Source organism: Miniopterus natalensis, chromosome 4, assembly GCF_054644295.1.
Source record: "Miniopterus natalensis isolate mMinNat1 chromosome 4, mMinNat1.hap1, whole genome shotgun sequence".
NCBI lineage: Eukaryota > Metazoa > Chordata > Mammalia > Chiroptera > Miniopteridae > Miniopterus > Miniopterus natalensis.
In genome coordinates, this window is record NC_142084.1 from 63,060,439 (window position 1) to 63,081,140 (window position 20,702).

Here is a 20,702-nt window from a genome sequence, read left to right on the forward strand (position 1 = left end):
CATTCAAGGTCCCTTTGGGGAAAGTTTGTTTCTAACCCAAATAAACACAGTAGATTGGGACTAGAAATGAGATAGAAATAACTGGCAGGGCTTGTAAAAACAAAGAAACAAACAGGAGTTGCTTCAGTCCCATGTAACTTTTCGAGTTTCTGTTTGTGCCTACAACATAAAACCAGGATCTTAAGTACAAAATTTAGTTCTTAGTTGAAATGTGTTTCTGAATTAACTGCCACGAGTAATATCTTTGCTTGGGGAAGACTTTAGTTGACACACGAAATATCTAAGTTTATGTGTATAGGGTAATATTTTTGTTTATGTTAAAGTCCAAACTTTAGACAAAATATTTTACTAAATCTGAATATCGTTAACATTGAAAATTCTTTTTAATTGTAAGTTGTTTTAAAACGTGAAAGACTGATTCTAGAAAGTCATCATTATGACCAATCATTCGGAGGTTATTACTGAAAATAATTTTGTCTCATTGGGGGTGGCGGCCCTGGGACCTCTTCCCCCAATACCCGGGGCCTCTGTCCCCCCGAGATGTAGGGAGAAGGGACCCCGCAGGGATAAGTGAACCTAGTGACGGCGATGGGGACCACAGCGAAGAATGGGCCACAGCGAGAAACCCCGAAAACGGACCCAGCGCGAAGCCGCTGCCCCGCCCGGCTCGGGCCCGAGTGTGGGGGCGGGGAGGAGTAGGCGCGGGCGCGCGCCGCGTTCTCGGCGCCAAGGCGGCCACGCCCCCTCCGCGCGCCCGCAGACGTACGCCAGAGGGAGGGGGCGGAACCCTAAGCTTTTAACCCAATCCTCGGCGTGATATTGCCCCCTGCCCCCTCCTTTCGCCAATCAGACGCGAGAGGGGCGTGCACACCTAGTCTCCCTAAGGCCCAGCCCCCTTGCGCGGCCGCGTTCCCGGCCGCGTAGGGGGCGTGGCCTGCAGTGGCGCCTATAAAAGCGGGAGGTGGCGGAGGCGCCATTTTGCGAACGGCGAGCAGCGGCGGCGGCGCGGAGAGGCGCAGCGGAGGTTTTCCTGGTTTCGGACCCCAGCGGCCGGATGGTGAAATCCTCCCTGCAGCGAATCCTCAACAGCCACTGCTTCGCCAGAGAGAAGGAGGGGAATAAACCCAGCGCCACCGTCCACACCAGCCGCACCATGCCGCTCATCAGCATACACAGCCGCGGCGGCCGCAGCAGTGAGAGGTGAGCGCCCCGCCCCTGCCCGAAGCTTCCAGAAGCGCCGCCGCGCAGGCCCGCTGGGAGCTACGGAAGTCCCGGGAGCTCGAGACCCGCCCCTTTGTCGAAGCCACTATCGCGCGAGGGGGGGGGGCGGGCAGCGGGACCTGGCAGGCGATTGGGGGGCACTGGGGCACTTAGTTGTGTTTAGGAGCCAGCGGGGATATGGGATCGGGTTTGGGGGAGGGCTGTGGGATCGGGGGGCGGGTTGGTCGGAGGCCGAGTCGGGCCCGTGAGTCCCATGAATCTGCACTTTGCAGGCGCGGCCGATTAGCGGTGACTGCGGGGATCGTGAGCGCTGGAGGGTGGGAACGCTCAAATAAACCGGGTCCCCCCACCCGGCGCCCCATTGTGGCCGCCCTAGTGACCCCCAGTTTCGGCTCCAAAACGCGTTGGTCCGAGTGCGCCAGGCTTCCCGACGTCAGGCGGAGCATGGCTACGCCACGTAGACAGCACCCGGGGCTTTTCTCTGGGTGGCTGGCGATCAGCCCCCGCGCGTGTCCTACCCCAGCCCTTCTAGCTGCCCCCTCCCGTTACAGACGTTTTGGTAGAACGTGATTGTGTCTTAATTTCGGTAGGCTCGGGAGTCCGATGTGAAGTGTGCTGGTTGTAGTTGTCAGTATCTTAGATACCCACCGCCACCATTATCTCCGGAGTTTACATTAGCCCCGCGGCGGGGGATCCTGAGCTCCGAAGCACATGGGCTGGGGCTTGGGGGGCCCCAGATGGTAGCCGTGCAAAATGGAGGCGACTTTGGGACTTGTTTACACTGCGCAGCAAATGGCTGCTGGCGCTCCCGACTGCGCGATTGTGAAAATCTCCCCGGGGCGCAGGGCAGCTTTGCTGAGATGACGCAACTCAGAGTCCTGCGGGCGGGCGCGGGAGGGGCCCGTCGGCGTAGCTCGCCCTGCCCGGTTGTGGGCCAACTACAGAAGGTTTCTGGCTTCTTGAGAACGCCCTAGAATTTCCGATTTTTGCTACAGATTGCAAAATAGAAAGGGGGAAGCTGAAGCGGTCGGAGTTAGAAGTGGGAAGTAAAACTTGACGGGGAGGTAGGATTGGATTGGTGAGACTTTGTCCTTGTCTTAAGATAATTTAAGGACAAAAGACGAACTAAGTGGAATTTTGGGTTGATAACCAACATTGCCCAAGGAGGCCCGTTTAAGTAATCTCTTCTTTTTTTGATTGTGAGGGTGGAGCTTTTGAGCTGCCCTCACTAGTGGCTGGTTTGGACCACTTGACTGGTATAAGGATCAGATTGGGGAGGGCAATGGCAGCATCCCAGGTGGGCACTACTCTGGCTGTGAGCCTTGGCTTTCAGTTGGTGGGGCTGAAGCTCATGGTCCTGTTAGTAAAGTCCAGCACTGCTAACCAACCCATTTTCTCCAGTTCCAGGGTCTCCCTTAACTGCTGTAGTAACCTGGGTCCAGGGCCTCAGTGGTGCTCCTGATGTCCCTCACCCACCCCTGAAGATCCCAGGTGGGCGAGGGAATAGTCAGAGGGATCACAATCTTTCAGCTAATTTATTTTACTCTGTAAGTATCTGGGTCTCTGGGCTCCCTACACATTGGGGAGGTGGGGTGGGCTGGGCTGGGCTGGCCAGGCCAGGCCAGGCCTGCAGCCCCTACTTCTGAGCAGTGGAGATTTCTTGTCCACCTGCTGTGTAGTAGGAATTCTATCTGCATCATTTTATTGAATCCTCATAAACTGCGGTGCAAGCTGCATCCCAGGCCCTTCTTGAGCCACAAGTAGCCCTTGGCAAACTCCTGTTTGCACCCCAGCCTGGGGCTCCTGGCCTGAGCCACCTTCCTCAGAGGTCTGGGCTGCTCTGCATGTGGAAGACATCATTGCAGGGGGCTGGGTGACTGGTTGATTTGGTGCTTTTCTGAGTTTTCCAAATTGTGGGATCAAGGAGGAAGATCCCCAGCCTGTGAGAGTTGGTGCCTAAGGTGTGAACTAGGTGCTTTTCTTGCTCAGGATAATAGGCTGAATGTAACAGAGGAACTAACGTCTAATAACAAGACGAGAATTCTCAACGTCCAGACCAGGCTCACAGAAGCCAAACATGTTAACTGGAGAGCGGTGCTGAGCAGCAGCTGCCTCTACATCGAGATCCCAGGCGGTGCTCTGCCGGAGGGGAGCAAAGACAGGTGAGGGCCATCCTGTCGAGTCCTCACTCCCAGGGGAGGAGGAAGCGTCGGGCCAGCCATGTCATTTTGGGGGTGAAGTTTCCCTTTTTGAGTAGCGGACTAGCAATTCTTGGGATGTTCCTCCCCGGGGACACTGAGCCATGTTTGAGGACATCTGTGGTTGTCACAACTGGGAGCACTCCTGGCATTGAGGAGATGGGGTCAGGAATGCTCAACCTTCCAACGTGCCCAGGAATACCTCCCTACAGAGAGGCCCCAGTGCCTCTAGGTCTAGACCTGGAAGGGTGGTACTCCCCATAAATCAGGCCCCCGAGAGAAGTGGGTGTGGGCTAGGCCTTTATGAGGGGCACATGAGGGTGAGGCAGATCCTGACTGTTGCATTTCAGCTTTGCAGTTCTTCTCGAGTTTGCGGAGGAGCAGCTGCATGCTGACCATGTCTTCATTTGCTTCCACAAGAACCGTGATGACAGAGGTAGGTGACACCCCCCCCCCCCCCCCCATTGCCAGCTGCTCCTGCAGGGATGAAAGGAGAAGGCACCTACTCCCCTGGCCCTGGGGTGGAGTCCTGTGGCCCAAGGCCCTGTTGTCAAATCTTGGTGCTCAGTCCTGCTGTTCAAGGGACCATCCTCAGTCTGTTCTGCCCCCTCATTATTGCTGCAGCCCCTTGGAGGCTTCTGTTAGGGACCATCTGTGAAGGTGGGCGGGCACAGAGCCTAGAGTGCTGGAGGCCAGCCTGCTCAGATGCAGTTTCCCCCACAGCCGCTCTGCTCCGTACCTTCAGCTTTATGGGCTTTGAGATTGTGAGACCGGGGCATCCCCTTGTCCCCAAGAGACCCGACGCTTGCTTCATGGCCTACACGTTTGAGAGAGAGTCTTCTGATGAGGATGAGTAGCAGCTGCACCGCCTACGCCCCTCACCTTTGCCACCACTGACAGATCATCACAGATCGTAGCCCCTTTGTGTGTCTCGCTTTGTGCGGGTGGTGTGACCAACTGCTGCACTGGGGGGTAAATGCTAGGCCTGCTCCCTCTTCTGGGTTTGTCCGCATGTTGTAATTGTGCAAATAAATGCTCACTCCAAATTAGCGGTATATTTCTTGAAGTTTAATATTGTGTTTGTGATACTGAAGTATTTGCTTTAATTCTAAATAAAAGTTTATATTTTACTTTTTTATTGCTGGTTTTAAGGTGATACAGATTATCCTTGTACTTCAAGCAGGAGTTTCTTATTTGAAGTTTTGGAAACAGTTTTAGGTCTTAACTTGGAAAGATAGGTATTAATCTACTCTTCTATTGCTTTCAAAAATCTGAATAAAAGTGATTACATCTAAGACCTGTCTGGGCTCAGTGGTGTTGATTTGTCCTGTAGGGTCCTCAGTTACCTGGGGTGGGCTGGAGCTCTTAGCAAGTATGTCATGCATCCTGACCTGAGTGACCACCTTTGACGGGGGAAAAACAGGCCTGGTGTGGGCAGCCAAGGTCTTAGTCTCTCCTCTGCCTGCAGCCAGGTTGTGGGATGTGCTGGGCAGTCCCATGACAGGTTTCAAGATCCTGGGGCCCCACCCTTCCACTTAGTTCCACCTTCCCTCAGCCAGGCATCTCCAAGGCAGCTGTGGGTGGCATCCTGCCCTGTCCCACTCATACCTTGGTCCTTCAGGCCCCCTGCCCTGTTCCCTTCCCTGGGCTGGAGGCTCGCCAGGTTCCTGCTCACTGAATGGCCTCACCTCTGCCCAGAGCTGTTGGGGGCCTGCTGGGACTTAACCAGGGCAAGTATGGGTATATGAATGTGGGCTCCCCCTCAGCAACTGTGCAGACTCTACATTCCAGTTGCTCCTAGGGAGGGCTTTGCAGTGCTTTTCCGGAATAGGAGCACTTGGGGGTGGGTGGGAATTGAAGTCGCAAGATGGGCAGGATCACATCTCCACGTGCTGGCTGCATCTGGGCATCGATCAGAGATTCATATCCAGACCTTGGCTGGGAAATAGGCTGCGAAGGGAGCATCTTTGACAGAGGAGGAAAGCTGCTGGGAGACTTGCATATTTGGGAGTGGGATGGAATATTCAGCCACGTGAGTGATGGAGCCGGTTTTCAAAGGCTTGGGGGGTACAGAGCTGGACGCAGACGCTCCCAGTCAATGTGGGCAGGTCAAGGCAGAGAAAGGGCATTGGGTTAGGGCATTGAAAGATGAATAGGAGTCTGAAGCAAAGGTGTAGAGGGGAGGGTGTTTCCAGTGGAAGAAATAACTTGGGCAAGGCCTGGAGGCCAGAAAATATTTCCAAGGGTGGGCAATGTGGCAGGAGAAGTTGGCTAGAGAGCTTACCAGAGCCTTTGTATGAACCCCACTGTATTCTGAAGGGATTAGGGAGTCATGGGAGATAATTGAGCAGGAGAAGGACCTGCTCATATCTAGGAGTTAGATTCCCTTCAGGATCACCATATTAGGGGAGTAGGAGTGAGGAGGCATGACTGGAGACCCTAGGCAAGAGTATAGGACTCCTGTGTCCATTTTTCAGAGGCATAAACAGTTCCCCTTCACTCCCTCAGGTCCCCCGATGGGTCTTGCAGGCCAGTTTGTTTATCCCCCTGTGTTATTAATCACCTACTATGTGTTAAGCCTGTCCCCTTTCCTCGGGGAACTCACAACCTGGTGGGTAACAGTAAGAGATGCATAAATAATTCCAGGTGGTTTTAAGTGCTTTGGAAATAGAGGGAGGTGAAGAGCTAGAGAGGGCCCAGGAGAGGAAACTTTATTTAGAGGTGAGATTGGAACAGTCTGGCAGAGGGAACAGCCCATGCAAAGGCTGGGTGACAGGACAGAATTTAATGTCAGAGGAACAGCAGAGAGGCCACGGTGGGTGGAGAGAGCTTGGGCCAAGTGGCAGGGCATGGGAAGGTGAGTTCAGATTCCCCTGGGATGGGTTGTACTGGGTCGCCCTCCCCTCCCCCCAGAGACCCCAAGCAGCTCTTGACAAGGACATTCACACTGGAGGAATCACTGGCCATGCTTGCTCAGCACCAGGGGGTGCTCAGGGACAAGGAATGCCTTCCATTCTGGCATTGGAGGGAGTGTCCACACTCTCTGCTCTTATAGAGACAGTGACCAGCACTAGAAGGGCACCCTGGCTTCTGCTGGAAGGAGTTCCACACACATTGATTGGCAGGGGGTGTCCACACCTGGAAAAGGGGTAGGTGGCCTTGGTATCAGAAATCCTCAGCTGGCCCTGGACATTAGCCCCCAGCCCTGGAAGGGGGTGCATCTGCCATCTAAGGGTGGACTTGGGCCCAAGGGAAAGGGGCAGGAATTGGAGGAGGGGTGTCCATACACCTGCACTCTCCACTAGCCTCTGGCCTCTTCTGGAAGTAGGTGTCCATCATATTGTGAAGACACTGCCACCAGCCCCAATGCCGGAAGGCGTGCCTGTCTCTTGCAGAGGCCCTGGAACAGGCAAGTCTCTCTGGGAGGGCGATGCAGCCCAGCGAGCCTTTTGTGGCCTTTGACAGGTATTCACAGCTCAGCTAGTCCTTCCAGGCTGGGCTCCTCCCCACCCGCAAGGCCCGTTCAGCCAGGTGCAGGACCAGCAGCGCGCTGCACACCCGCAGCCAGGGCCCTGCGTTGCTCTGCGGCCCTATAGCTCTGGCATGAAGCGCGCAGCACGTCAGGGCTGCAGAGGATCACGCATGGGCCAGATGGGCTGCGAGGCTCTCCAGGCCGGCAGCCAACAGAGCAGGCAGCCCAGCTGCAGCGCGTGGGCGGCTAGGGGTTACGTGGGCGGCCAGGGGTCCCGAGGACCCTGGGCAGACTCAGCCAAGGTTCCAGAGCAGCAGGCATAGGGCTCAGGTGTCCGAGCAGTCCCACGACACCACCAGAGTAGCTTCTCTGGTAGCAGATCTGCTAGGAATGCGCCCAGGCCTCCAGATGCTCCAGGGCCTCGCTCAGCTGCAGTAGCAGCAGGGCCAGGGCTCAGGGGAAGTCCGCGGGCCTCTGCGGGCCTCTGCGCGCCCTCCTCCAGCCAGTGAACTCAAGCACCTCCGCCGCCAGCGCCACAGGCAGCTCCAGGGCGCCTCTCAGGCAGTTCACGCTCAGACACTAGACCGCAGAGCCCCTGGAGGTTGAAGTGCAGGGGCAGCGAGGCCGGCAGCTCCAGGACCCGCGGGTGGCGCCTCTTGGCTCCAGGCTTGGGCACCTGCAGAGCAGAGGGTGGCCGTCAGGGCCTGACTGGGAGACCCCCAAACCAGCACGGCCTGCCTTGAAGCCTTCCTGCCTACCCCAATCTGCTCCCACTCTGGCTTTGAGTGGGGGGCAGCCTGCATGCCTCTAGGAGCAGGGGTTAAATGTTAATTTGGATGTTAGTCACCAAGATTATTTTAAGGAAAACGACACCAGACAGGATGGCGTGTAGGAGTTAAACTCTCCAGCCTAGGAATGGCGTAGGCCCTTACCATGCGGTAAAGTGTGAGGTGACAGTTAAGGTGTCAGAGCTGGGCTGTCCTGTAGAAATACAGCACTGGCCATGGTGTCATTTAAAATTTTCCATTTGCTACATTTTCGAAAAATGAAAAGACACAAGTGAATATATTTTATTTAACCCACTATGTCCAAAATGGTATCCATCATTCAAGAGGTCATCAATAAAAATATTGAGATATTTTACATTTATTATCTTCTTTCTTTAACATATATATGTTTTTATATATCTTTATTGATTTCAGAGAGAGGAAAGGAGAGGGAGAGAGAGAGAGAGAAACATCAATGATGAGTCATTGATCGAGCCCGCAACCTGGGCAAGTGCCCTGACCGGGAATCGAACCCTGATCACCTGGATCCTGGGTTGATGCTCAACCGCTGAGCCACGCCCGGCCGGGCTACATTTATTATCATTTTTGATAGTCTTCAAGATCAGAGCATATCTCAGCCAAGAACAACCCCATTTCATGTGCACAGAAGTTACCCATGGCCACTGGCTGTAGTAATGGACGGCATAGCTCTTTCTAGAAGGTCAAGAGAGCATCAGGTCTGGGAATTACATTAGAATCACCTGGGGGGGCCTGTTAAAAATCATAGGTGTTGTCCTAGCTGGTTTGGCTCAGTGGTTAGAAGGTCGGCCCACACACTGAAGGGTCCTGGGTTCAATTTCTGCCAAGGGCTCATACCTCATTTGCAGGCTCAATCCCCCGCACTGGTTGGGGCTCGTGGAAGGCAACCACTCCATGTGTCACTCTCACATTGATGTTGCTCTCTCTGTGTCTCTCTCCCTTCCGCTCTCTCTAAAAAAACGCAATGGAAAAAAATATCCTCAGATGAGGGTTAAAAAAAAAATTTTTTTTTAAATTACAGGTGTTGTGGGGGGCTCTGGGGTTCTATATTTAAACAATAACCCAGCTGGGCGTAGCTCAGCGGTTGAGCGTCGACCTAGGATCCAGGCGATCGGGGTTTGATTCCCGGTCAGTGCACATGCCCGGGTTGTGGGCTCGATCAATGACTCTCTCATCATTGATGTTTCTATCTCTCTCTCCCTCTCCTTTCCTCTCTCTGAAGTCAATAAAGATATATTAAAAAAATAAAAATAAAAACAATAAAGTCCCCAGGGACCTCTGAGGTAGAGTCAGGATTGAGCTATTCACTAAAGAACTCACAGTCAACAACAACTTACTCCTTCCATACTCCAGTCTGTAAAATGGGCCCATAATAACATTCTGCCAGATTGATTAGATTCCCCAGCATGGTGATGCGCCTGCTGCTCGGCGGTATGGCTTATTTAACAGGAATTTTTTTTCTTAGTGGTACATTAAACAAGCATCGTTTAATGAGGATTTTTCCCATTGATTTATTTTATTTTATTTTTGTTTAAAATATTACAGATGTCCTTTTTTCTCCCCAATGACCCGCTCCACCCCGTCCCTTCCCCCTCCCCAGTCCCTCGCCCCACCATTGTCCCCGTCCTTGGGTTTTGCATATATGCATATAAATTCTTTGGTTACTCTCTCCCCCTCCAACGACCCGCCCTCCTCCATCCCTCTGACATTCGTCAATCTCATCTATGCTTCCATGTCATTGAATCTATTCTGTTCATCAGTTTATTAAGTTCTTTAGATTTTCCCATTGATTTTTAGAGAGACTGGGAGGGAGGAAGGGAGAGAGAGAGGAAAAAAAAAATTAATGTGAGAGAGACACATCTATTGGTTGCCTCCTGCAGGCACCCTGACCAGGGCCGGTGATGAACCTGCAACTCAGGTATGTGCCCTTGACTAGGAATTGAACTCACCACCCTTTAGTGCACAGGCCAACGCTCTAACCACTGAGAACACTGGCCAGGGTGAAACAAAGCATCTTCTGATGAAATGTGGTTCCACTCGAATCGTAAAGTCAGAGTGAGGATTAGATGAGTAAATGAGTCCAAAAGTTATTAGAACAGCGCTGGCCAGTGTGGCTCAGTTGGTTGAGTGTCATCCCATGCACCAAAAGGTTGCGGGTTCAATTCCTAGTCAGGGCATATACCCAGGTTGCAGGTTTGCTCCCTGGTCGGGGTGCGTGCTGGAGGCAACCAATCGAGGTTTCTCTCTTTTTTCCTCTCCCTTCCTCTCTCTCTAAAATCAATGAAAACCTTAAAAAGAAACATTTAAAAGTTCTTAAAACAGTGCAAGACACAAAGGAAGTGCTCAATACATTTTGGAGGTTGGTGATGATGATTATTATTGTTATTATTATTTAAAGTGGTGGCTGTCACCCGGCCGGGGTGGCTCAGCAGTTGAGCGTCGACCTAGGATCCAGGTGATTGGGGTTCGATTCCTGGTCAGGGCACATGCCCAGGTAGCAGGCTCGATCAATGACTCTCTCATCATTGATGTTTCTATCTCTCCCTCTCCTTTCCTCTCTCTGAAATCAATAAATATATATTTAAAAAAATATAAAAATAAAAAAATAAAGTGGTGGCTGTTAACTGGCTGTGGCTGGTGAACTGAGTGGTTTTCCAGCCAGAATCTACTGGGGAGTGAGTTTAAATGCAGATTCCTGAGTGGCGTGGGGAGGGAGTTTTAACAAGACTCCCAGGTGATGGAGAAACATGGTTCTAAGGGCTGACTGTGCTAATTTGCGTTAGTTGCAAAATAAGCAGGGATGGGCTATGCCTAGATGGAAAGTTGGGGAGCCCTTTGAGGAGGAGGGAAGATGGTGGCGTTCACCTTGGCTGCCAGAACATGACAGGCCGCCTCATCCACCCTCACCATTCCGTAGTATAGGGCGTCCCTGCTCTGCTCTCCATACAGGTCGACCTGTTCAGGAGGTGGAAGTTGTGACCCGGGCAGCAGGGGCCAGGTGGCCCCCCAGGAACTGGGCCGGGAGCCAGGCATGCATGGAGCAGAATGCCCTCCAGTTGCCAGGCCTCCAGCACAGCATACACGGCCTCTGGCTGGTGTAGGTTATGGAAGGACAGGCTCAGCTCAGTGTTCAGCGAGCAGAAGGGCAGCTCTGCAGGGGACAGGTTGGCCTGGTCTGGTCATTGCCTCTGGTTTGACTCTTGTCCACACTATGGGACCCCAGAAGGGGCCTCTGAGGCTGCCCTGCTGGAGTAGGGCTGGGGCTGGGAGCCCTTTGGGCGGGCAGGGACCTGGTCCTGGTTAGGGTTTTCTTAGGCAGTGGTGGGGGTGGGGACTGTGGATCAGTTGAGGAGGACCGGGATGACACCTGTGGGGGGAGGGAAGAAGGAGGGGGTGAGGACACACAGAGTATGGGGCCCTGGATACACGACTCCACCCCTCAGCCCCATGTCCCCATCTCTGAAATGGAAGTAATACTAACACCCAACTGCCCTGTGCTCTGTGAGGTAGGGATGACACTGTGTTACAGATGAGGAAACAGGCTCAGAGGAGTGACAGTCAGTGGCAGAGAATCCCAGAACTAGGTGACCCCCATACCCCCTTGTGTGGCTCTGAACAGCCCACTGCACTTCTCTTAACTCCAGTTTCCTCATTTTTACAAGCAGGCAAGCCTAGCTTTATTTTAAAAATAAAGGTAGTAAGAAAATGAAAACAATTGAGTTAAATTGTCATTAGGCAGAGAGTTCCTTAAATGGTAATTAGAGATTCCATCCTTTCCCTCTGGCCACCTCAGAGGGGCCTGGTGACCCGCTGTCCCCTCCTTCCCCCAGCCCAGGGCCCCTTTAGGTGGCTCACCAAGGTGGCTGCATGTGGGCTGAGTCAGCCAGGTGGGGGTGTTGGGTCTGGGGGTTTTGGTGGGTGGCTCAGGGCTGCTCATGCTGCTGATTGGGGGGTATGTGTGAGTGGGCATATATGGGGTGTCTGTGAGCGGTTGATGGTGGTAGGTGGGTATGCAAGGGACCTAGGCGAAAGCAGGGCAGTCTCACACACCTTGGCCCTCTTTCCCAGCCTTGACCCTGTTGTGCAGCCCTGGGAGGGTTTCTTGCCCTCTCTGGGCTCCTTTCTTCATCAGCAGGACAGGGATGTTGCCTATCTATTTCAGGGCGGTGGGAAGGACCCGGTACTTTTGTGATCTTGATAGAATAGCCAGCCTTGGGGCTGGGCCCTCTGGGGGAAGCTGGGGGCCAGTGGCAATATTCAGGTACCTGCACTTGGGCCTCATCCCCAGAGCTCAGCCCCCCCCCAAGCCAACAGCAGATTGCCCCACCCCCAGCCCTGCCCCACCCAGATTCCAGATCACCTCAACCTGGAAAAGTTGCTGCGTCTGCCCTTTCCCTGCCCCAGCACCCCTCCAGGAGCCTCCTACCTTCAGGACAGGAGTGACCTCGGGGCAGAGGGCCTTGAGGACAAACTCCTAATAGCTGCAACCCCTGGCCTCCCAGGACCGTCTGACCTGTCACAGGCAGGGAATGGGAAACAGATCAAAGGCCTGGCAAGGTGAGGAGTCTTTCTGCATCACTTCCCAGGACTAGCCACACACTCCCTCAAAGGTAGGAATAGCATTTCAGGCAGAAGAAACAGCTTGCATAAAGACCAGGAGGTGGGACCCAGGGCTGAGAGCAGGGTTAGGGCAGGTGGAAGACAGGTTGAGGTCCCAAAGGTCACTGCAGATGGACAGCAGTGGGTAGCCCAAGGGGATTAGGGGGAGTGAGATCTTTCAGGTCCCTCATCTTTGGGGAGGGCAGGGAACCCTAGCAAAGATTGTTTAGGGAGAAACCCAACCAGGGCTCTTTCTTCTGCGGCTGTCATTTCCTGGAGAACGACTTCCCCTTCTGTGGGACCATCTGAGAAACCCCCAGTGCGTAGGCCTCCACCGCCCCCCCATCCCAGGACCGGGATTGTGCTTTGGGCAGGTGCTGCTCCACTGGAGCCCAGCTCTGTTCTGACTTGCTGTGTGACCTTCGGTAAATTCCCACCACTCTGTTCAACAACAAAAAAGTGTCTCCCACTCTCCTAACAGCCACACTAGCTAGATTTTTCTTTAAAAAATTGAGCCTGGCCCTGGCTGGGTGGCTCAGTTAGTTGGAGCATCGTCCTGTGCACCAAAAAGTTGTGGATCGGTTTCCTGGTCAGGGCACATACCTAGGTTTCTGGTTTGATCCCTGGTCGGGGCATGCACGGGAGGCAACTGATCAACCTTTCTCACATCAACGTGTGTGTTTTTTCTCTGTCTTCCCTTTCCTCTCTCTCTAAAATTAATAAACATGTCCTCGGGTGGGGATAACAAATTTTGAATCATCTCGGCTCTGGCAGTAGCGGGCACACCTCTGGGTTGGGTGCCGATTTGACAAGATCACAGCTTCAGGAGGATAAACAGTGAGGTACAGAGAGATGGAAGGATCTCGATTGACAATCCTTATCAAGAAGATAAGCTGCCTTAAGAGGATGTTGCAATACTCTAGCGGTGCCTCGGTTTTCGAACGTCTCTGTTGCCGAACATTTCTGTTTAGGAACGCCGTAAACCCGGCAGTAAGTGCTTCGGTTTTCGAACACACCTCGGAAGTCGAACATGCCACACGGCTTCTGCTGAGGGCAAGACCCTGAGGCCCGGCTGTCGGCTGTTGATCCCTTGGTTTTTGGACGTTTCAGAACTCGAACGGTCTTCTGGAACGGATGACATTCGAAAACTGAGGGACCACTGTACTGAATAAGCTTTCTGAACCCGAATGGAACAAAGGTGGAAACATAGACTGTAAAGAACAAGAATGAAGTGGACCAGCTTGGCCTTATAGTACCTCCATGAGGACATATTCCCCATAGGAAACTTACACCTGGCTCCTTCTTCATGGACCGATTTTTAAAAATATACATAGATACAAAATGTTTTCTTTCAGTCTTCTAGTGCAAGTCTTTTAGTGATAGATCAACACAAAAACTGTATACCCACTTAGTTTGTGGCAGCCAAGTGCAATGTGGAAATGCTCACCAGAATGAGAAAGTAATTGAGATTTCTCAGAAATGAAGAATATTTGGCTCTTTGAACTTAAAGTTCTTCATTCACTAGCTTGTGTTTAAACATGTTTGGTTAAACATTTGCCTGGAACTCTAATTTTGCTTTGCTGTCAGAGTTTAACACTTCACAACTACTTATATTTATCTTTTGACAGAGATGATTGATGGTATTTAAAAAAAGGCTAAGAAAGAAGAAGTCAGCATAAGGGGACATTAATTTCTTGTATACCCCACTTAGATAAGCAGTCGGAGTGGATGTGTACAAAGCTTGTAGGTGTAATGGATATTTAGAAGCCAATTCACTCACTGCTGGGATTCCTAAGATTCCCCATGGTGTTTTCAAACTTTGAATACATTTACAAGTTTTTAAAATCCTCACCAGAGGGCATGCTTAGAGAGAGGAAGGGAAAGAGAGGAAGAGGCATTGATGTGAGAGAGAAACATCGATCAGTTGCCTTCCAGGGACTGAACCTGCAACCCTGCATGTGGTCTGACCGGGAATCGAACCAGCAACCTTTCAGTGCACAGGACAATGCTCAATCAGCTGAGCCACTCCGGCCGGGCTGGGTACATTTATAAATTAAAGAGTATGTCCCTCTGCTCTCCCCACCACTTCTTTTGATGCCTCTGGAAATGCTGTTTAGCTAGATGGACCACTAGTTTTTATCCAGTAATGGGATTTATTTCACACTTGGGCACCCCACGGCCCTTTGAGATATAACTGAAACACCATGGAGTCAGTATTTAGTTATACATTTGTATGAGAACTTGTATTTTGCAAAAGCACATATATTTATCTCCCGGAATTATTTGCCTTTGTTAAACCTTGCTGACTGGCCATTTTGAGCCAGGACTCACCCTTGCAGCCAGCTACTTTTCCGTCATGACTGGTCAGCAAGGTGTTTAAAATTACTTAAATTAATGTAAATGCAGGCACGAGTTATCTCGTGACCGGCTGGCAGCGTTCGGACACGGAAACACGTGTATCCACGTGACCGGTCAGCAGGGTGTCAAGTGGTGTCTGTCTTGTTCTCCATTCACACGGTAAACTCTGGGGGAAGAGGCCCTGGCCTATACTTCTGGATCTATCACTGAAAACACTGAATAATTGAAATCTCTCTTCTCAAAAGTAAAAAAATTGAATCATCTGACTTTCTTCCCCTCACCCCACCTCAAGAATAAGACAGGATTCAGAAAACCCTGAACCTTGGGCCTGGTTTGAAACAGGGACTCAGTAGACACCGCAGATGGAGAAACTGAGGCACATGAGGCTATTGTTTTGCTTGCCTTTGCTGCAGGAGGAATGGGGAAAATGTGGCCTGTGCCCCCCACTTTTTGGCTTCTTTGAAATCAGGCACAGAGGAGTCACCCCAAAGCACCTGTCATGTCCCCATTCTGTTTCTGTGTCCTGCAGGGCAGGAAAGAAACTGTTTCCCCATGCTCAAATGGGGAAACTGAGGCCCAGAGAGTGACACTGGGATGGCAAGTGAGAGGCTGTTCTTGACCGTGGCTTCTGTTGACTACTCTGAGTTGGTTCACTTCCTTCCAGAAACAGCACAGCCTTTCAAAGGTGAGCAGGGTTTGAGCCCTGACTCCAGACTCTGTGCCTGTTTCTCCATCTCTCAGGTGGAGGTCGGAGTATGAATGAAGCGCTTATTGGTATTACGCCCAGCACTCAGAGCTGCCTGCCTTTTCCCAGAGCCCCCAGAGACAGAAAAGTTGATGGGCCTCTGTCAGAAGAGGAAACCCCCTCCCAAGCCCCAGGTGAGGAAGCCACCAGCTCCACGGGCACAGTGGGGAGGGGGTGGGCTGTGCCTCACTTCTCCTTTCTTCCCCACTGCTGGCTCTGCCCCCAGACAAAGCTTGGGGCAGGGGTTTCCCTCACAGCCAGGTTCCACCCGCCCCTCTCAGCACCTGCTTCTCCCTAGCTGGAGACTCTGGGTAAATGCTCTCTAGCCTCTTGACACCTTGCCCATCTGTAAAATGGGATCATATCAGGATCCAGCTCACAGCGTCGTCATCAGTGTGAAAGGAGTTAATCCAGGGGAACCGCACTGGAAACAGCAAGGGTACTGAAGTTCAACCTCTGACTTTTCACCTTTCATTCTCTCTCCACAAACATCCCATGCCTCAGGGTCAGCCTTGGGGCTGGAGCCAGGCAGCTCCCCCTGGGGACCCCAGCAGCTCCTTATTCCTCATCTATACTTTCTCCTCCCCCCCATAAAAAATTTTTAAAAGCCCTAGCCGGTTTGCTTTGCGATTAGAGAGAGCATCAGCCCATGATTCGAGAGTCCCGGCCAAGGGCATGTACCTCGGCTGCAGGCTCAATCCCTGGCCCCAGTCGGGGCACGTGCAGGAGACAACCAATTGATGTGTGTGTCTCTCTCTCCTTTCCACTCTCTCTGAAACGAAATGTAAAAAATATCCTCGGGTAAGGATTTAAAATAATAAAAATAATAATAAAAGTAAAAAAACAAGCCTTGAGGTTTGTTATTAAACTGATTTCATTTTTATTGGATTCCAGTCAAATACAGCAGGATGGGGTGGGAGGCAGGGGGTGGGTGGGTTGTCTTTGTTCCTGTTGGGATAGGGGAGCGGGCAGAGGGGGCTGAGAGGTCCCACTATGTGTGATGTTCTGTAAGTCCTAACACTGCCAAGAACATATGCCCTCCTTTCTTGATGATGCTAAAGGCACTTGGATGTCATTTTGAAAGGCTCTCAGGGTTGTCATGGCAACCAAGGTCAGGAGAGTACTAAGGGAAAAAAACTAGTTGGTTCTGGCCAACTCAGGTGGGGTGTGAAGCTGCTGCACACCCCCTTTGTCCCTCACTCACAAGTGGTGTTGGGATGGAGCCCCCAACCTGGCTGGCCGTGGCCAGTGGCCTACTACCCCACCATGCTGGCCAGTGTGCACATCTTGGGGGCAGGACTGGAACTTCTGACACTCCCAGCCGCAGCCCAGAGAGAACAGCCAATGTCCCATTCTGAGTTCTGTCTGAATCCTTTACTCAAAACCTCCAGGGTTTACCTGGCTTTCTCTCGGGCTCATCTCAGAATATTTTGAGGGATCCAGGATTCAAGTCCACCATCAAGCTTGTCCATGGACCCAGGCTCTATATATAGTGATGGGTTTTACCGACGAGGACACTATAGTCCAGGTGGTCCTCAGTCACTGACCACGATTACACAGTGGGCAGGAACACACTGGCTTTCAGCCTTCCTATAAGGTCCTTGAGAACACTGTCCTAACCTTCTGGTTCGAGGCCAAGCTCCTTTCTGGCTGAGGTTAGGCCCCACAATGCTTCCTGTGCCCCTTCTCTACAATGATGCCCTAATGGTTGTCTGGTCGAGGTAGAGAGTGGGGGCAAGAACCAGGCTGGGGGAGGCAGGGTCATGAATGGTCCCTGTCTGGCGTCTGAATACTTCTGTAGTACCTCAGCTCCTGCTTGCTTATCCTCAATGATGGGGAACTCACTTTCTGAAGAGCAATGGGGCAGTGACCTTGGGGAAACCCTTTCTTAACCTGAGCTACAGTCTATCTATGACTCTCTACTCTTTGGACCTAGAGTTGCAGAGACCAAGGTGCCTCTGTCACCTTCTCTCAACAAACCAGGTCCAGACCTCCCTGTAGCCTGAATCCCTGTCCAGGCCTTCTCCCCATTGCTGCCCTGCAATGCACATAACAGGGAGCCTGAGAGCCCCTCACACTCTCTGGTTTCATTCCCCAGGTGAGCAATGGGACACAGGACTGGCTCAGGGGTAGTGTAGACTCAGGATTGAAGGTCACTACATCTTGCTTGCTGGAGGACGCCCCAGAAGCCATGCTCCTGGGCCAGGAAGCATGGTGTGGGCTGGATAACCAAGTGGCAGCTCTGAGGGTGGTGGAGGAACCTGGGGAAATGGCTTCTCTAGTGGCAGCCTGCCCTGCTGGGCCAGTGGGTCCTGGTGGAAGGACACTGGAAGTGAGGGTGGGGCCAGCATGTCGGGGGTCACCTAGAGTGCTGGGCACCCTCAAGGTGAGACTGACCAGCTTAACAAGACCTTAGCCCAGCCCCCAAGATACCCCCAGAGTTGGCCAGCTGAGCAGGAGCTGGGTGTGTCCCAGGTGTGAGCTATTTGTGACTCAAGTGTTAGCTGGGTGTGTTCCAAATGTGGGCTGCTTGTCCCATGTGTGAGCTGTGTGCCCATGGTGAGCTCTGGAACCTGGGGCACCTGCTTAGTGTCAGCTGAGTGCCAGGTGTGTGTTCCATTTTAGAACTGTGTGTCTGATTGTGTCCTGGGTGTGAATATATGTGCTGGGTGTGAAGTGTGGGGTGTCCAGGTGTGAACAGTATAGGCTTTTGTGCTCCCTCCAAGCATCCTGAGTGTAGACCATCTCCCTCAAGTATGAGCTGTCAGGGGACCACGGGGGCAGCAACTGTGTGCCTCTGGGTGTGAAGTGTTAGGGGTGAGGACCCTAGGTCTCCGAGCCACCCCCCCAAAAGCAGCTCAGTGACCACTCAGGGCCAGGAAGACAGGGGAAACCTTTAGAAAATGCTTGAGAAACTGCAAAAGACACATCCTGATGAAAAAACTCCTGTGGTTGGGTCTCTACAAAAAAATGGAAGTTCTGCCAGGAGTCAGCTTGCAGCCACTCTGGAAAATGCATAGGTGTCATTGGACAGGCCAGCGACGGGCTGGTGGGGACAGAGAATGGAATCTCCTGGCTCGGCCTAGAGCCCACAGCCCCGGCAGGGCAGCTGGAGGTTGCCCCCAGGGCCCTTCAGATCATCTTCATGTTGAACTTGCGGGAGCTTCCCTGGCCCGCACCCGCGGCTGGACCATCCACCTTGCGAAAGGAATACTCCACGGAGAAGTTGTTCTTGTGCTGCCCACGGCCCCGGCTCCACACGAACAGCAGCAGGAAGCAGAAGAGGACGACGCCCAGGAAGGTGATGCAGCCCATGGCCGTGGACACCAGGATGGTGGTGAGGTCCAGTGGGAAGCGCGCAGCCGCCAGGGTCTCATTGCGGCCCTCGCCCAGGGTCCGGTTGGCAGCGGGCTCGGGCCGCACTGTCAGCGTGGCGAAGTAGGTGTCGTTGCCGCCCGCGTTGCTGGCCACGCAGGTGTAGGTGCCGCTGTCTTGCGGCCGAGAGTCCCGAATCTCCAGCGTGCCCCCGGGCAGCACGCGCGCCCGGCCGGGGCTGGTGCTGGTCACTGCGCGGTGCTGGGGTGTCACCCAAGCCACGGTGGGCGCTGGCTCGCCCTCCGCACGGCACTGGAAGCGCACGTCCTCCCCCGCGACGGCGGTGACCTGCTGCAGCCTTCGCTCTCGAATCTTGGGCTTGCGGCACACGAAGTACTCGAAGAGCGCGGAGTCCGGCAGGTTGCGCAGAGCGTCCCCACGAACCTCGGCGGGGGTGGCGCAGACCGGCAGCCGCCCGTCGAAGTTGAGCGTCTTGCGGCGCTGCACGATCCACAGCAGGCGACAGTCACAGGCTAGCGGGTTCCCATCCACGCGCAGCGTCTCCAGCGTGTTGACGGAGTGGAAGGTGCTCTCCTCCAACGTGGACAGCAGGTTGTTGGAGAGGTTGAGCAGGCGGATCTGACGCAGCCCCAGGAAGGCCTGTGGCTCGACCACGGCCAACAGGGCCCCGGCCAGGTGCAGCTCACGCAGGCGGATCAGGTCTCGGAAAGACCCACGCGGCACCGTGCTGATGGGGTTGTGCGACAGGTTGAGGCAGGTGAGGTGGGTCTGGTGGCGCAGCGCGGCGGCTGGCACAGCAGTGATGTTGGTGTGGGTGACTGACAACGAGGTGAGGTTGAGGCCCTGCAGGCTGCCGGGGGCCACCTCCTCCAGCAGCGGCCAGTTGTCAATCTCCAGGTGCAGCAGGCCCGGGAGCCTACGGAAGTTCTGGTCCTCCAGGGCAGCGATGGCCAGGTGGCGCAGCCGCAGGGCGCCCAGGCCCCGCAGGTGGCCCAGCGACTCGCCCGACAGCGCTGTGAGGTTGCAGCGCTCCAGGGTCAGCTCCTCAAGGGCCAACAGCCCGGCGAAGGCCCGGCGCGAGATGAACACCAGGTCATTGTCGCCCACCTCCAGCTGGCGGAGGCTGCGCAGGTCCTGGAATGTGTAGTCCAGGAGAATGACCAGCTTGTTCTCGCTCAGGTCCAGCAGCGTGAGGTTGTCCAGGCGCGTGAAGACCCCCGGAGGGATGAGCTTGAGCAGGTTGCCGCGCAGGCGCAGGACGCGCAGGCGCGGCAGGTTGGCGAAGGCGCCGGGCTCCACGTGTGCGATCACGTTCTCGCTCAGGTCCAGCTCCTCCAGCAGCGGCAGGGCAGCCAGGTCGCCTGGGTTCAGGCAGCGGATGCGGTTGCGGCTGAGCTCCAGCAAGCGCGTCTCGGCCGGGATGCCGTCAGGCACGGCGGTCAGCCGGCGCCGGGGACAGGCCACCGTGCGCGTCTGCGCCGCGCACTCGCAGCGAGCGGGGCAGCCCCCCGCCGGGGGCGGAGCCGCAGGCAGGAGCAGGAGCTGCAGGCTCAGGACGCACAGCCAGCAGGTCATGGTGCGTGGCCTAGGGAGCCTCGGCTTAGGGCCCCGCCACCATCCTCGTGGGCACCTGGGGGCGGGGGCAGTATTAGCACCGTAGTCCTGACTCCCCGCCCCGCCCCGGTATACCCACGAGTGGCGTTTATCCACCATGGGACCCGCAATCCCACTCCTGGGTATCTATTTAAGAGGACTGAGCACACGACCTCACAAAAACCTATACACCCATGTTTACAGCAGCAGCATTCTGTTAGTCAGAAAGTGTCAACAACCCAAGTATCCAAATATGGAGAATGGATAAAGACAATGTGGGCCATCCACACACTGGAATATCACTCAGCCATGAGAAGGAGGGACGCACTGACACTCACTGCAGCATGGATGAACCTTGGAAACACAATGCTCAG

General features: G+C 53.9%; 3 protein-coding genes across 3 annotated transcripts; 1 reads left to right on the forward strand and 2 right to left on the reverse strand.

The window, feature by feature from the left end:
* Nucleotides 1-1,006: 1,006 nt before the first annotated feature.
* OAZ1 (ornithine decarboxylase antizyme 1) lies at nt 1,007-4,714 on the forward strand. The gene is given in 6 exon segments (XM_016209754.2): nt 1,007-1,200; nt 2,623-2,680; nt 2,682-2,768; nt 3,211-3,383; nt 3,770-3,855; nt 4,143-4,714. Coding segments are annotated over 6 exon segments (684 nt in total). The 5' UTR covers nt 1,007-1,054; the 3' UTR covers nt 4,277-4,714.
* A 2,503-nt stretch (nt 4,715-7,217) lies between these two features.
* PEAK3 (PEAK family member 3) lies at nt 7,218-11,146 on the reverse strand. The gene is given in 8 exon segments (XM_087816152.1): nt 7,218-7,252; nt 7,255-7,290; nt 7,293-7,432; nt 7,434-7,567; nt 10,563-10,634; nt 10,637-10,857; nt 10,860-11,086; nt 11,088-11,146. Coding segments are annotated over 8 exon segments (924 nt in total).
* Nucleotides 11,147-17,803: 6,657 nt separating this feature from the next.
* LINGO3 (leucine rich repeat and Ig domain containing 3) lies at nt 17,804-20,310 on the reverse strand. The gene has a single exon (XM_087815994.1). It carries the CDS (start codon nt 20,308-20,310, stop codon nt 18,532-18,534), a length of 1,779 nt encoding a protein of 592 aa, XP_087672120.1. The 3' UTR covers nt 17,804-18,531.
* Between the last annotated feature and the right edge of the window lie 392 nt (nt 20,311-20,702).